At 67.0% G+C, this 14,306-nt stretch overlaps 1 protein-coding gene across 1 annotated transcript; it reads left to right on the top strand.

Moving 5' to 3' along the window:
• Positions 1–8,953: 8,953 nt before the first annotated feature.
• On the top strand, positions 8,954–14,306 carry BCAP31 (B cell receptor associated protein 31). The gene is made up of 7 exons (XM_039510507.1): positions 8,954–9,048; positions 9,279–9,388; positions 9,850–9,997; positions 11,429–11,564; positions 11,719–11,845; positions 12,275–12,375; positions 13,809–14,306. Exons 1-7 carry the CDS (start codon positions 8,966–8,968, stop codon positions 13,845–13,847), a joined length of 744 nt encoding a protein of 247 aa, XP_039366441.1. The 5' UTR covers positions 8,954–8,965; the 3' UTR covers positions 13,848–14,306.

Here is a 14,306-nt window from a genome sequence, read left to right as displayed (position 1 = left end):
GTGCCCCTCACTCCCGACCCGCAGCCCCCGCCAGCCTGGCCCTGCCGGTGCCCCTCCCTCCCGCCCCACAGCCCCCTCCCGCCCGGCCCTGCGGGTGCCCCTCACTCCCGCCCCGCAGCCCTTGCCAGCCCGGCCCTTCCGGTGCCCCTCACTCCCGCCCCACAGTCCCCTCCAGCCCGGCCCTTCCGGTGCCCCTCACTCCCAACCCGCAGCCCCCGCCAGCCCGGCCCTGCCGGTGCCCCTCACTCCCGACCCGCAGCCCCTGCCAGCCCGGACCTGCCGGTGCCCCGCACCCCCGACCCCCCGCCCCGGCTAGCCCAGCCCAGCCCCCCGCAGCCCTGCCGGTGCCCCTCACTCCCGACCCGCAGCCCCTGCTAGCCCATCCTGATCTATCCTCCATGAATTTATCGAGTTCTTTTTTGAATCCTGTTATGGTCTCGGCCTTCACAACGTCCTCTGGCGAGGAGTTCCACAGGTTGGCTGTGCGTTGTTTGTTTTAAACCTGCTGCCTGTTCATTTCATTGGGTGGCCCCTAGTTCTTGTGTTATGAGAAGGAGTAAATAACACGTCCTCATCTGCTTTCTCTGCACCAGTCATGATTTTACAGACCTCTATCATATCCCCCCTTAGCCGTCTCTTTTCTGAGATGAACAGTCCCAGTCTGATTAATCTCTCCTCAGACGACAGCCGGTCCAGACCCCTCATCAGTTCTGTCGCCCTTTTCTGAACCTTTTCCAATTCCACTCGATCTTTTTTGAGACGGGGCGACCACGTCTGCCCGCAGTATTCAAGGTGGGGGCGAACTATGGATTTATACAGAGGCAACATGATATTTTCTGTCCTATTACCTATCCCAGGGGTCGGCACCTTTCAGAAGTGCTGGGCCGGGTCTTCATTTATTCACTCTGATTGAAGGCTTTGTGTGCCAGTGACACATTTTAACCTTCTGAGAAGGTCTCTCTCTATGTCCATAATATAGAACTAAACGATTCGTGTATGTCAAGTAAATAAGGTTTTTTAAATGTTTAAGAAGCTTTATTTAAAATTAAATTAAGAGGCAGATCTCATCAGTGTAGTGTGAGCCCTGCTCTTGCTTTTCCTTGCTGAGTTTTCCAATGTCTGCCAGGGATTTGGCTACGTTAAGCTGCACGCAGGCTTCGGGGTGATCAGTTGTGAACCGGTTCAGAGAGGGCAGAGGACAGATTTCATGTGTGAAAATACCTGTTACACAGGTATGTGGAGCCAGATGCCGAGAGCATCGCCAACGCAATTTTCTTCAGACAGTTACATTTCACTGGCAGGGACGTCCAGCAGGTCAGAATAGAGGCCCCATGATCTTTCGCGGTAGCTTCAAGTGCGCTGTGCAGATCTCCAAACCCCCTTGCCGCTGAAATGCCTCCGAAGACCCCCGGAGCGGACCCCCCTGCCACCGAAATGCCGCCAGAGACCCCTGGAGCAGACCCCCCCACTGCCGAAATGCTGCTGAAGACCCCTGGAGTGGGCCGCCGCCAGCTGAGTAAAAACAAAATGTAAAAAGGTGCCTAAGGCGCGGGGCCCGATTCCGGGCAATCGGGGGAATCGGCCTGAGCCCGGCCCTGGGTCTGGGTCTGACCCAGTCTGGCCGTTCCTACGTTCTAAGCAGTGTCCATCTCGTCGCTGTGCTTGAAACGGCCTGTGAGTCAAATAGGTCGAGCAACAAGGATGTTCACAATTTGCACCACTGGATTCCTCACATTATTAAGCTCTGAATTAGAAACTGGAGCACAGGGTTTCTCGATGGATGAAACAGTGAAATTTGGCTGCCAGGCAGCCAGTCTGATCTGCAAGTAACTTGACAAATCGCTTCTGTTTCCCGACCATGGCGGGAGCAGCATCTGTTGCCACACAAAATATTGTTCTGATGTCACCTCCTCATTCTTCACAATGTTTACAAACGTTTCCGCTGTATCTTCCCCCTTTGTTGTGCCATGCAGGGGTTTAGGCAACAAACTTCCTCTGGATTTCGTCGGAAGCACAAGGTCTTGCAACAACGGGCAAACGTGGAAGGTGGTTTAGCGCCACGCTCTCCTCAGCTGCAGCGCTGAGCACGGCCGGGGCTTGCAATGCTGCTTTTCCTGCACGTTTCCTGCCAGTTCGCACACGCGTCTGTCACGGGGTCCCCGGGCGATGCTTGTTGTACACACAAAACTACACAGGAGCTTTTCAGGGGGCAAGACAGAGATGCCACATTTATTATGATAACAACTTGATTTATGACCAATAACTAATATCTTAATCCTTCTACACACACACACACACACACACACACACACACACACACACACACACACACAGAGTCACACACACACACACACCCATCAGATGCTCTGCAGCTGCTGCATAGTTTCCAGTCCTGGACATGGCTGGAGCCGTGGCTTGATTTCCCAGCCTGGGTTGGTAGCTCGGGGCGGTAACTGGCCAGCACAGCCGGGCAGGAGGAGGAGCTGGGTCTCTGTGGGGCAGGCGCCGATGCCCGTCCATGCTGGCAGCAGAACGTTACCCCCAAAGTCTCCCATCTCACCCAGCCTTTTTGTAGGCTTGAGTCTGAATCCAGAGTCTCTAGGTCTTGCTCTAGGTCAAACCGCCTCTGGGTTTGGTGACTGATCACCGTCAATTGCAGGCCTGACTGTCAGCCTGGGACCCGGCTTTGATCGTCCTTCTCTTGTAGCTTTTCTGTTTAGGGTGGACTCTGCTCACTTTGTTAGGGCTCTTGTCTGCAGCTTCAGCCGCTGGGGTGTGAACTCTGCTTATCAGGACAGGCCGGGGCCATCATCCATCCATAGCTCAGTCACACATCGAACCTAACTAAGGAGAGCACAGCAGGGTTTGCAGAAAGGAAGGTTGGAGGAAGCTTTTACGAAATGGAGAGAGCGTTTCAAACTGGGGTTTGGATTCCAATATGGCAAACAGTGAACAGAGGTTACAATGTAGGCACGTGCAGTGACTGGTGAACAGTGAACAGAGGTTACAATGTAGGCACGTGCAGTGACTGGTGAACAGAGGTTACAATGTAGGCACGTGCAGTGAATGGTGAACAGTGAACAGTAGTTACAATGTAGGCACGTGCAGTGACTGGTGAACAGTGAACAGAGGTTACAATGTAGGCACGTGCAGTGACTGGTGAACAGTGAACAGAGGTTACAATGTAGGCACGTGCAGTGACTGGTGAACAGTGAACAGAGGTTACAATGTAGGCACGTGTAGTGAATGGTGAACGGTGAACAGAGGTTACAATGTAGGCACGTGCAGTGACTGGTGAACGGTGAACAGAGGTTACAATGTAGGCACGTGCAGTGAATGGTGAACACTGAACAGAGGTTACAATGTAGGCACGTGCAGTGACTGGTGAACAGTGAACAGAGGTTACAATGTAGGCACGTGCAGTGACTGGTGAACGGTGAACAGAGGTTACAATGTAGGCACGCGCGGTGACTGGTGAACGGTGAACAGAGGTTACAGTGTAGGCACGTGCAGTGACTGGTGAACGGTGAACAGAGGTTACAGTGTAGGCACGTGCAGTGACTGGTGAACGGTGAACAGAGGTTACAGTGTAGGCACGTGCAGTGACTGGTGAACGGTGAACAGAGGTTACAATGTAGGCACGCGCGGTGACTGGTGAACGGTGAACAGAGGTTACAATGTAGGCACGTGTAGTGACTGGTGAACGGTGAACAGAGGTTACAATGTAGGCACGTGCAGTGACTGGTGAACGGTGAACAGAGGTTACAATGTAGGCACGTGCAGTGACTGGTGAACGGTGAACAGAGGTTACAATGTAGGCACGTGCAGTGACTGGTGAACGGTGAACAGAGGTTACAGTGTAGGCACGTGCAGTGACTGGTGAACGGTGAACAGAGGTTACAATGTAGGCACGTGTAGTGACTGGTGAACAGTGAACAGAGGTTACAATGTAGGCACGTGCAGTGACTGGTGAACGGTGAACAGAGGTTACAGTGTAGGCACGTGCAGTGACTGGTGAACGGTGAACAGAGGTTACAGTGTAGGCACGCGCAGTGACTGGTGAACGGTGAACAGAGGTTACAATGTAGGCACGTGCAGTGACTGGTGAACGGTGAACAGAGGTTACAATGTAGGCACGTGCAGTGACTGGTGAACGGTGAACAGAGGTTACAATGTAGGCACGCGCAGTGACTGGTGAACGGTGAACAGAGGTTACAATGTAGGCACGCGCAGTGACTGGTGAACGGTGAACAGAGGTTACAATGTAGGCACGCGCAGTGACTGGTGAACGGTGAACAGAGGTTACAATGTAGGCACGTGCAGTGAATGGTGAACAGAGGTTACAATGTAGGCACGCGCAGTGACTGGTGAACGGTGAACAGAGGTTACAGTGTAGGCACGTGCAGTGACTGGTGAACGGTGAACAGAGGTTACAATGTAGGCACGTGCAGTGACTGGTGAACGGTGAACAGAGGTTACAATGTAGGCACGCGCGGTGACCGGTGAACGGTGAACAGAGGTTACAATGTAGGCACGTGCAGTGACTGGTGAACGGTGAACAGAGGTTACAATGTAGGCACGTGCAGTGAATGGTGAGCAGTGAACAGAGGTTACAATGTAGGCACGTGCGGTGACTGGTGAACGGTGAACAGAGGTTACAATGTAGGCACGTGCAGTGACTGGTGAACGGTGAACAGAGGTTACAATGTAGGCACGTGCAGTGACTGGTGAACGGTGAACAGAGGTTACAATGTAGGCACGCGCAGTGACTGGTGAACGGTGAACAGAGGTTACAATGTAGGCACGCGCAGTGACTGGTGAACGGTGAACAGAGGTTACAATGTAGGCACGCGCAGTGACTGGTGAACGGTGAACAGAGGTTACAATGTAGGCACGTGCAGTGAATGGTGAACGGTGAACAGAGGTTGCAATGTAGGCACGTGCAGTGACTGGTGAACGGTGAACAGAGGTTACAATGTAGGCACGTGCAGTGACTGGTGAACGGTGAACAGAGGTTACAATGTAGGCACGTGCAGTGACTGGTGAACGGTGAACAGAGGTTACAATGTAGGCACGTGCAGTGAATGGTGAGCAGTGAACAGAGGTTACAATGTAGGCACGTGCAGTGAATGGTGAACAGAGGTTACAATGTAGGCACCTGCAGTGACTGGTGAACAGTGAACAGAGGTTACAGTGTAGGCACGTGCAGTGAATGGTGAACAGTGAACAGAGGTTACAATGTAGGCACGTGCGGTGACTGGTGAACAGTGAACAGAGGTTACAATGTAGGCACGTGCGGTGACTGGTGAACAGTGAACAGAGGTTACAATGTAGGCACGTGCGGTGACTGGTGAACAGTGAACAGAGGTTACAATGTAGGCACGTGCAGTGAATGGTGAATAGTGAACAGAAGTTACAATGTAGGCACGTGCAGTGACTGGTGAATAGTGAACAGAAGTTACAATGTAGGCACATGTAGTGACTGGTGAACAGAAGTTACATTAATAAAGTGAACAATTAAAAACAATTTCATGTATCAGTTCTACATGCTCTGGGGCTGCTCCCCACAAGCCAGGCAGGACTCTGGGAGCCTCCTCTCCCTCAGAGCAGCCTGGCTGCAGGGCAAGACGCTCCCCCGGCGTCACCTCTGGGGTCTCTCCTGGGAGCGTTCGGCCTCCTCGGCCCCCCCGTGCGCTTCCCCCAGCGAGTCCCCTCGGCGGGGTCCTGGGGGGCCACAGGGTCCTTTGTCTCCAGCACCTTCAGTCGGCACCTTGCAGGGGGGGGGGGCCAGGCCAGCAGTTGCCAGGAGACAGTGTCAGGCATTTCGGTTCACTGGCCCCTCGCTCTGCAGCAACCAAGCTCCCGGTCTGCGCGCGGGTTCCGAGCTCCCGGCCTGCGCGCGGGTTCCGAGCTCCCGGCCTGCGCGCGGGTTCCGAGCTCCCGGCTTGCGCGCGGGGGGTCCGAGCTCCCGGCCTGCGCGCGGGTTCCACGTTCCCGGTCTGCGCGCGGGTTCCGAGCTCCCGGCTTGCGCGGGGGGTCCGAGCTCCCGGCCTGTGCGCGGGTTCCGAGCTCCCGGCCTGCGCGCGGGGGGTCCGAGCTCCCGGCCTGCGCGCGGGTTCCGAGCTCCCGGCCTGCGCGCGGGTTCCACTGTCCCGGCCTGCGCGCGGGTTCCGAGCTCCCGGCCTGCGCGCGGGTTCCGAGCTCCCGGCCTGCGCGCGGGTTCCACGTTCCCGGCCTGCGCGCGGGTTCCACGTTCGGCCTGTGCGCGGGTTCCGAGCTCCGGCTTGCGCGCGGGTTCCGAGCTCCCGGCCTGCGCGCTGGTTCCGAGCTCCCGGCCTGCGCGGGTTCTGAGCTCCCGGCCTGCACGCTGGTTCCGAGCTCCCGGCCTGCACGCTGGTTCCACGTTCCCGGCCTGCGCCGCGGTTCTGAGCTCCCGGCCTGCACGCGGGTTCCGAGCTCCCGGCCTGCGCGCGGGTTCCGAGCTCCCGGCTTGCGCGTGGGTTCCGAGCTCCCGGCCTGCGCGCTGGTTCCACGTTCCCGGCCTGCACGCGGGTTCCACGTTCGGCTTGCGCGTGGGGTTCCGAGCTCCCGGCCTGCGCGTGGGGTTCCGAGCTCCCGGCCCGCGCTGGTTCTGAGCTCCCGGCCTGCGCGCGGTTCCGAGCTCCCGGCCTGCGCGCTGGTTCCACATTCCCGGCGCGCGGGTTCCGAGCTCCCGGCCTGCGCGCGGGTTCCGAGCTCCCGGCCTGCGCGCGGGGTCCGAGCTCCCCGCCTGCTCGCGCGATCCGAGCGCCCGGCCTGCGCGCGGGGTCGGAGCGCCCGGCCTGCGCGGGTTCCACGTTCCCGGCCTGCGCGCGGGTTCCGAGCTCCCGGCCTGCGCGCGGGTTCCGAGCTCCCGGCCTGCGCGCGGGTTCCGAGCTCCCGGCCTGCGCGCGGGTTCCGAGCCGGGCTCAGGCTCGGCGGCTCTGCCAGGGACACACGTTCCCCCCCGAGGGCGCAGCGGCCGAGGGGCGTCGAATTGGGCACGTGCCTGGGAGCGGGAGCGGGAGGTGGCGGCACCGGGGCGGGCGCTGAGTGGGTGGGGTGGGGCGGGGCCGGGGCCGGCCCCTCCCCGCCGGGCCGAGCCCCCCCACTCCGGGCCCGGCTCCCAGCCCCCGCCCCCTTCCCCTTAGGCTCTCTTGGAGGCACTTCCGGTGCGGCCCAGGAAGCCGCTTCCGCCTCGCTAGGTGTCATGGCTGCAGTTCCGGTCTCCGGCGGGGGCTCTTCCGGCGCCATGAGGTAACAGCTTCCGCCCACATGGGGGCGGGTCTGGTAACGGAAGTTCCGGTGATGGCGCAACGACTTCCGCTGCGGACGCCGGGCGCTCATTGGCGGGAGCGGCCCGGAGGGGGCGGGGCCTCCCGCACGGTTTCTATTTCCGGTGGGGGCGGGGCCGCGTGGGACCACCTGGAACCAGTCCGAGGAGCCGCGTCGTGGTGAGGGGCTGCCAGATAGTGACCCGGGCGGGGCCATGCGGCGGGGGGGGCTGCCAGATAGTGACCCCGGGCGGGGCCATGGGGCGGGGGCTGCCAGATAGTGACCTGGGCGGGGCCATGGGGCGGGGGCTGCCAGATAGTGACCCGGGCGGGGCCGTGGGGCGGGGGGGGCTGCCAGATAGTGACCTGGGCGGGGCCATGGGGCGGGGGCTGCCAGATAGTGACCCAGGCGGGGCCGTGGGGCGGGGGCTGCCAGATAGTGACCCAGGCGGGGCCATGGGGCGGGGCTGCCAGATAGTGACCCCAGGCGGGGCCGTGGGGCGGGGCTGCCAGATAGTGACCCAGGCGGGGCCATGGGGCGGGGGCTGCCAGATAGTGACCCAGGCAGGGCCGGGAGGGGGTGATGGGGTCATGGGGTTCAGGTTGATGGGGCAGGGAGGGGGCGGGGCAGGGGAGGGGCGGTCATGGGGGTGCAGGGGCTATGGGGAGGGGGCGATGGGGCTGGGCGGGGCTATGGGGTTCTGGGCGAGGGGATCTGTGGCAGGAGTCTCTGCAGTGGGGGCTGTGGGGCAGGGAGGGGACGACGAGGGGGCTATGGGGCTGTCATGGGGTGCAGGGAGGGTGATGGGGCCGGGGTGATGGGGAGCGATGGGGCCGGGAGGGCTGCGGGAGGGGGCGGTGGGGCCGGGAGGCGGGGGCGGTGGGGCCGGGGCTGTGGGGCCGGGAGGGGCGGGGCGGTGGGGCCGGGGCTGTGGGGCCAGGAGGGCTGTGGGGTGGGGCACGGGGGCTGTGGGGCAGGGGCGATGGGGCCGGGAGGGCTGTGGGGCAGGGGCGATGGGGGCTGTGGGGTGGGGCCGGGAGGGCTGTGGGGCAGGGGCGATGGGGGCTGTGGGGTGGGGCCGGGAGGGGGCTGTGGGGCAGGGGCGATGGGGCTGGGAGGGCTGTGGGGCAGGGGCGATGGGGCCTGGAGGGCCGATGGGGCGCGGGGGCTGTGGGGCGGGGCGATGGGGCCTGGAGGGCTGTGGGGCGGGGCGATGGGGCCGGGAGGGCTGTGGGAGGCGATGGGGCCGGGGCTGTGGGGCGGGGCGATGGGGCCTGGAGGGCCGTGGGGAGGCGATGGGGCCGTGGGAGGCGATGGGGCTGTGGGGCGGGGCGATGGGGCCGGCGGGCGTGGGGCCGGGGCGCTGCGGGGAGGCGATGGTGCGGGGCGCTGCGGGAGCGCTGCGGGCGGGGCGATGGGGTCGGGGGCCGTGGGGAGGCGGTGGGGCCGGGAGCTGCGGGGAGGGGGCTGTGGGGAGGCGATGGGGCCGGGAGGGGGCGATGGGGCCGGGAGGGGGCTGCGGGGAGGGCTGTGGGGCCGGGAGGGCTGCGGGAGGGGGCCGATGGGGCGCGGGGCTGCGGGAGGGGGCGATGGGGCGCGGGGCTGTGGGGCGGGGCAGCCGTCCGTGGGGCGCGGGGGCTCACGCTCTCCCTCCCCCCAGCCCCCGCCCGCCATGAGCCTGCAGTGGTCGGCCGTGGCCACGTTCCTCTACGCCGAGGTCTGCGCCGTGCTGCTGCTCTGCGTCCCCTTCATCTCCCGCGCCCAGGTGGGGCCCGGCCGGGCGCCGGGGGCCCTGGGGCTGGGCGGGGGGCTGGGCTGGCCTCTGGGGGGCCCTGGGGGTGGGCGGGGGGCTGGGCTGGCCTCCGGGGGGCCCTGGGGGTGGGCGGAGGCTGGGCTGGCCTCCGGGGCCCTGGGGTGGGCGGGGCTGGGCTGGCCTCCGGGGCTTGGGGCCCCAGAGCCCTGGGGCGCCTGTGTGATCCTCTCCGCCCCGGCAGATGGCAGAAAATCTTCCGCTCCCGCCTGGTGCGGCTGGCGGTGACCTACGGGAACACGTTCTTCGTGGTGCTGATCGTCATCCTCGTGCTGCTGCTGCTGGGTGAGCGGGGGCTGGGGCACGGGGGGGGCTGTGCTGGGAGCCCGGACGCCTGGGTTCTCTCCTGGCTCTGGGAGGAGTGGGGCTGGGGTCAGAGCAGGGGCTGGGAGCCAGGACTCCTGGGTTCTCTCCCGGCTCTGGGAGGGGAGTGGGGGCCGGTGGTTGGAACGGGGGGGCTGGGAGCCCGGACGCCTGGGTTCTCTCCCGGCTCTGGGAGGGGAGTGGGGGCTGGTGGGTTAGAGCAGGGGGGCTGGAAGCCCGGACTCCTGGGTTCTCTCCCGGCTCTGGGAGGGGAGTGGGGGCTGGTGGTTAGAGCAGGGGGGGCTGGGAGCCAGGACTCCTGGGTTCTCTCCCAGCTCTGGGAGGGGAGTGGGGGCTGGTGGTTGGAGCAGCGGGGGCTGGGAGCCAGGACTCCTGGGTTCTGCTGTGCTGGTGCCTGGCCCGTTAACCCCTCGCTGCCCCAGACGCCGTGCGTGAGATCCAGAAATACGACGACGTGACGGAGAAGGTGAATCTGCAGAACAACCCGGGCGCCGTGGAGCATTTCCACATGAAACTGTTCCGGGCCCAGCGCAACCTCTACCTGGCCGGCTTCTCCCTGCTGCTCTCCTTGTGAGTGGGGGCCCTGGGGGCTGCGGGTTGGGAGTGAGGGGCACCGGGGGTGCAGGGGCTGCGGGTCAGGAGTGAGGGGCACCGGCAGGGCCGAGGGGGCTGCGAGTCGGGAGTGAGGCGCCTGGGGCTGCGGGTCGGGAGTGAGGGCCGGCGGGGCTGCGGGTCGGGAGTGAGGCGGCGGCGGGGCTGGGTGGGGCTGCGGGTCGGGAGTGAGGGGCTGGGGGCTGCGGGTCGGGAGTGAGGCGCGGCGGGGCTGCGGGTTGGGAGTGAGGGGCACCGGGGGCTGCGGGTCGGGAATGAGGGGCGCTGGCAGGGCCGGGGGCTGCGTGTCGGGAGTGAGGGGCACCAGCAGGGCCGGGTGGGGCTGCGGTCGGGAGTGAGGGGCACCAGCAGGGCCGGCGGGGGCTGCGGGTCGGGAGTGAGGCGCCGGGGCTGCGGGTCGGGAGTGAGGCGCCGGCGGGCTGCGGGTTGGGAGTGAGGCGCCGGGGGCTGCGGGTCGGGAGTGAGGCGCCGGGGGTGCGGGTCGGGAATGAGGGGCGCCGGGGGCTGCGGGTCGGGAGTGAGGGGCTGGGGGCTGCGGGTCGGGAGTGAGGCGCCGGCGGGGCTGCGGGTTGGGAGTGAGGCGCGCGGCAGGGCCGGGGCTGCGGGTCGGGAATGAGGCGCGGCAGGGCCGGGGCTGCGGGTCGGGAGTGAGGGGCGCGGCAGGGCCGGGGCTGCGGGTCGGGAGTGAGGGGCGCCGGGGGCTGCGGGTCGGGAATGAGGGGCACCAGCAGGGCCGGGGGCTGCGGGTCGGGAGTGAGGCGCCAGCAGGGCCGGTGGGGGCTGCGGGTCGGGAATGAGGGGCACCAGCAGGGCCGGGGGCTGCGGGTCGGGAGTGAGGCGCCAGCAGCCGGGGGCTGCGGGTCGGGAATGAGGGCACCAGCAGGGCCGGGGGCTGCGGGTCGGGAGTGAGCGCCAGCAGGCCGGTGGGGGCTGCGGGTCGGGAGTGAGGCGCCAGCAGGCCGGTGGGGGCTGCGGGTCGGGAGTGAGGGGCGCCGGCAGGGGCTGCGGGTCGGGAGTGAGGGGCGCTGGCAGGGCCGGGGGCTGCGGGTCGGGAGTGAGGCGCCGGGGCGGGGCTGCGGGTCGGGAGTGAGGCGCCGGGGGCTGCGGGTCGGGAGTGAGGGGCACCAGCAGGGCCGGGGCTGCGGGTTGGGAGTGAGGCGCCGGGGGCTGCGGGTCGGGAGTGAGGGGCACCAGCAGGGCCGGGGGCTGCGGGTTGGGAGTGAGGGGCACCAGCAGGGCCGGCGGGGGCTGCGGGTTGGGAGTGAGGGGCGCCGGGGGGGGCTGCGGGTCGGGAGTGAGGGGCACCAGCAGGGCCGGGGGGGGCTGCGGGTCGGGAGTGAGGGGCTCCCCCGGGTTGCCCGTTAACCCCTCGCTGCCCTGGTCCCGCAGCCTCCTGCGCCGGCTGGTGACGCTGATCTCCCAGCAGGCCTCGCTCCTGGCCTCCAACGCCGCCTTCAAGAAACAGGCCGAGGGCGCCAGCGACGCGGCCAAGAGATACATGGAGGAGAACGACCGGCTGAAGCAGGTGGGCGCCGGGCTCGGCCTGGGCCGCCAGCCCCTTGGGGGTCAAACCGGGCGCCCCCAGGGGGTCGGGCCCCATGGCTGCGGGGCCCTGGCTGGGCTCTAGGGGGCTGGGTCTGTGGGGTCCCCCTGGGGTCACTTGTCCCCGTGCCCCCCAGGAGCTGACGCAGGCCGGCGTGGAGGTGGGGGAGCGGCCGGCCGAGGGGCCGGGGGCCGCGGAGCAGAACGAGGCGCTGAAGGTGGAGCTCAAGCAGCTGCAGGAGGAGCTGGACACGAGCAAGAGGGGTGAGGCCGGGGGGGCTTTGCAGCCCTGCAGCAACTCGGGGGTTAAATCCTGAGGGTAGCGTTGGGCCCGGGGGGCCCCCCCGCAAATCGGGCCCGGCCGCCCCGCGAATCCGGGCCCGCCCCTGCGAATCCCGGACCCACGCCCGGCCCCGCGGATCCGGGTCCAGGCCCCCCCTGCGAATCCCGGACCCACGCCCGGCCCCCCCCGCGAATCCCGGACCCACACCCGGGGCCCGTCAGCGTTGGCCTGGCCTAAGACACCCCACATGGGGAAAGTGAGGCAGCCCCGTGGCTGTGATCCCCTCCCGAGGCTGGAGGCACCGCACGGCGGGGGCTCAGGCTCTCTGCACACTCAGGCAGCACCGGCGGGTGCTGGCTCGGCTCGGCCCCCTCGGCCCGTTTGCTAACCGGGGCTGCTCCCCCCCCCAGCCACGGAGAAGGCGGAGCGCGAGGCGCTGGCCATGAGGAAGCAGGCCCAGGGGCTGACCCAGGAGTACGACCGGCTGCTGGAGGAACACGGCAAACTGCAGGTGGGGCACAGGGGGGCCTGGGGAGGGTGGGGGTGGCTGGAGCCCGTGGTCTAGGACAGGACTTGGGGGCCTGAGGAGCAGGATGCGTGTTCCAGAGCCCGGGGCGGGGCTGGTGTCTGCCCCCCAGCTCGGCCAGAGCCCCACAGGCGCCCCCCAGAGGCAGCCCCCCCACCACCAGGGGCAGCGCCGCCCTGCTGGCCTGGGAACTGCTGGTGCTGCGGTAAGAGATCTGCTGGGCTAAACACAACCTGCCGGCAACCGGAGCTGTCAGCTGATCGGGGGGCACGGGGCAGTGAGGGGAGGGTGGGGGCTGGGGCTGCGGGTGGGGAGTGAGGGGCACAGGCAGAGCTGGGGGGGGGGGCAGGGGCTGCGGGGCGGGAGGGGGGGGCACCGGCAGGGCTGCGGGAGGCAGGGGCTGCGGGGCGGGAGCGCGGGGCCCCGGCCGAGCGGGGGGGGGCAGGGGCTGCGGGTCGGGAGTGAGGGGCACCGGCAGAGCTGGGGGGGGCAGGGGCTGCGGGTCGGGAGTGAGGGGCACCGGCAGAGCTGGGGGGGGCAGGGGCTGCGGGTCGGGAGTGAGGGGCACCGGCAGAGCTGGGGGGGGGCAGGGCGGGCTCCTGCCCCTCCCCCCGTGCCCCGGCCCCGCCCGGCTGTGGGCTCCGTGCCCGGCCCCTCGTGACGGCTACGTGCAGGCAGGTGCGTCAGGCCGGCTCCCAGCCAGGCGCGGTTGCCCAGCCCTGTCCCTGCTGCTGGGGTGCGGCTGGGTTAGCTGGGGTGGGGCTCAGCGCCGTGGGGCCCGGCAGCTGCTGGGGGATTTTTAACTCGCAGTGTGGGGAGGATACTGGGGGCTGCATGCGGGAGCAGGGGTCATGGACAGAGCCGTGGGGCGTGCGGGAGCCCTGGCTGTGGGGTGAGGCCCCTGGGCGGGGCGTGCGGGGAGCCCTGGCTGTGGGGTGCGGGCCCCTGGGCGGGGGCGTGCGGGGAGCCCTGGCTGTGGGGTGAGGGCCCCTGGGCGGGGGCGTGCGGGAGCCCTGGCTGTGGGGTGAGGCCCCTGGCCGGGGGCACGGGGAGCCCTGGCTGTGGGGTGAGGGCCCGTGGCGGGGAGCCCTGGCTGTGGGGTGAGGCCCCTGGGCGGGGCGCGGGCCCCTGGGCGGGGGTGTGTGCGGGAGCCCTGGCTGTGGGGAGGGCCCCTGGCCGGGACGGGCCGGGGAGCCCTGGCTGGGGTGGGGCACGGGGAGCCCTGGCTGGGGGGAGAGCCCCTGGGGTGTGCGGGGAACCCTGGCTGTGGGGAGGGCCCCTGGCCGGGGCGTGCGGGGAGCCCTGGCTGTGGGGTGAGGGCCCCTGGCCGGGGGGGTGGGGCGCGGGGGAGCCCTGGCTGTGGGGTGAGGGCCGGGGGGGCCTGGCCGTCCCCTGACCCCGTGTCCCTCTGTCCCCAGATGCTGCAGGCGGGACCCAAGGACAAGAAGGAAGAGTGACGGCTCCTCCCCTCCCCCTTCTGGCTGCCTCAGTCGCTTTCAGTGGGCGGGGCCTCTCTTGGACCACGCCCCTTGTTCTGCAGTGGGTGGAGCCTACAGTATTCAGGGGCGGGGGCGCCCTTCCCCCAGTGGGGCTCTGACCTTCCCCCTCTGCTCCAGGAGGTGGGGGTGGGGCCGCTGTGCCCATTCCAAGCAGGGGTGTCAGAGCCCCTGTGCCTCAGTTTCCCCTCGGACCTGCTTTCTGCCTCTCCTGGGCTGGGGGCCCCCTGGCTTCCTCATTGAATCACAAGGCTTGTGGGGAGCGGCGATTCCCCCCCAGCTGTGCCCCCTGCTTGTACGCCCCGTTCCTAGGGGGGGGACGGGGCGGGCCCCCCCGCCGGGCTGTAGCCGTGTCAGCTTTGCCTTCAATAAAGGGTCAGACACCACGCTGGGCGCACGGTGTGTTGCTGAACTGGGGGG

This window comes from Mauremys reevesii, linkage group 22, assembly GCF_016161935.1.
Source record: "Mauremys reevesii isolate NIE-2019 linkage group 22, ASM1616193v1, whole genome shotgun sequence".
Lineage (NCBI taxonomy): Eukaryota > Metazoa > Chordata > Testudines > Geoemydidae > Mauremys > Mauremys reevesii.
The sequence above is the reverse complement of the archived record's forward strand: the minus strand, read 5'-3'. Positions and strand labels throughout refer to the sequence as shown.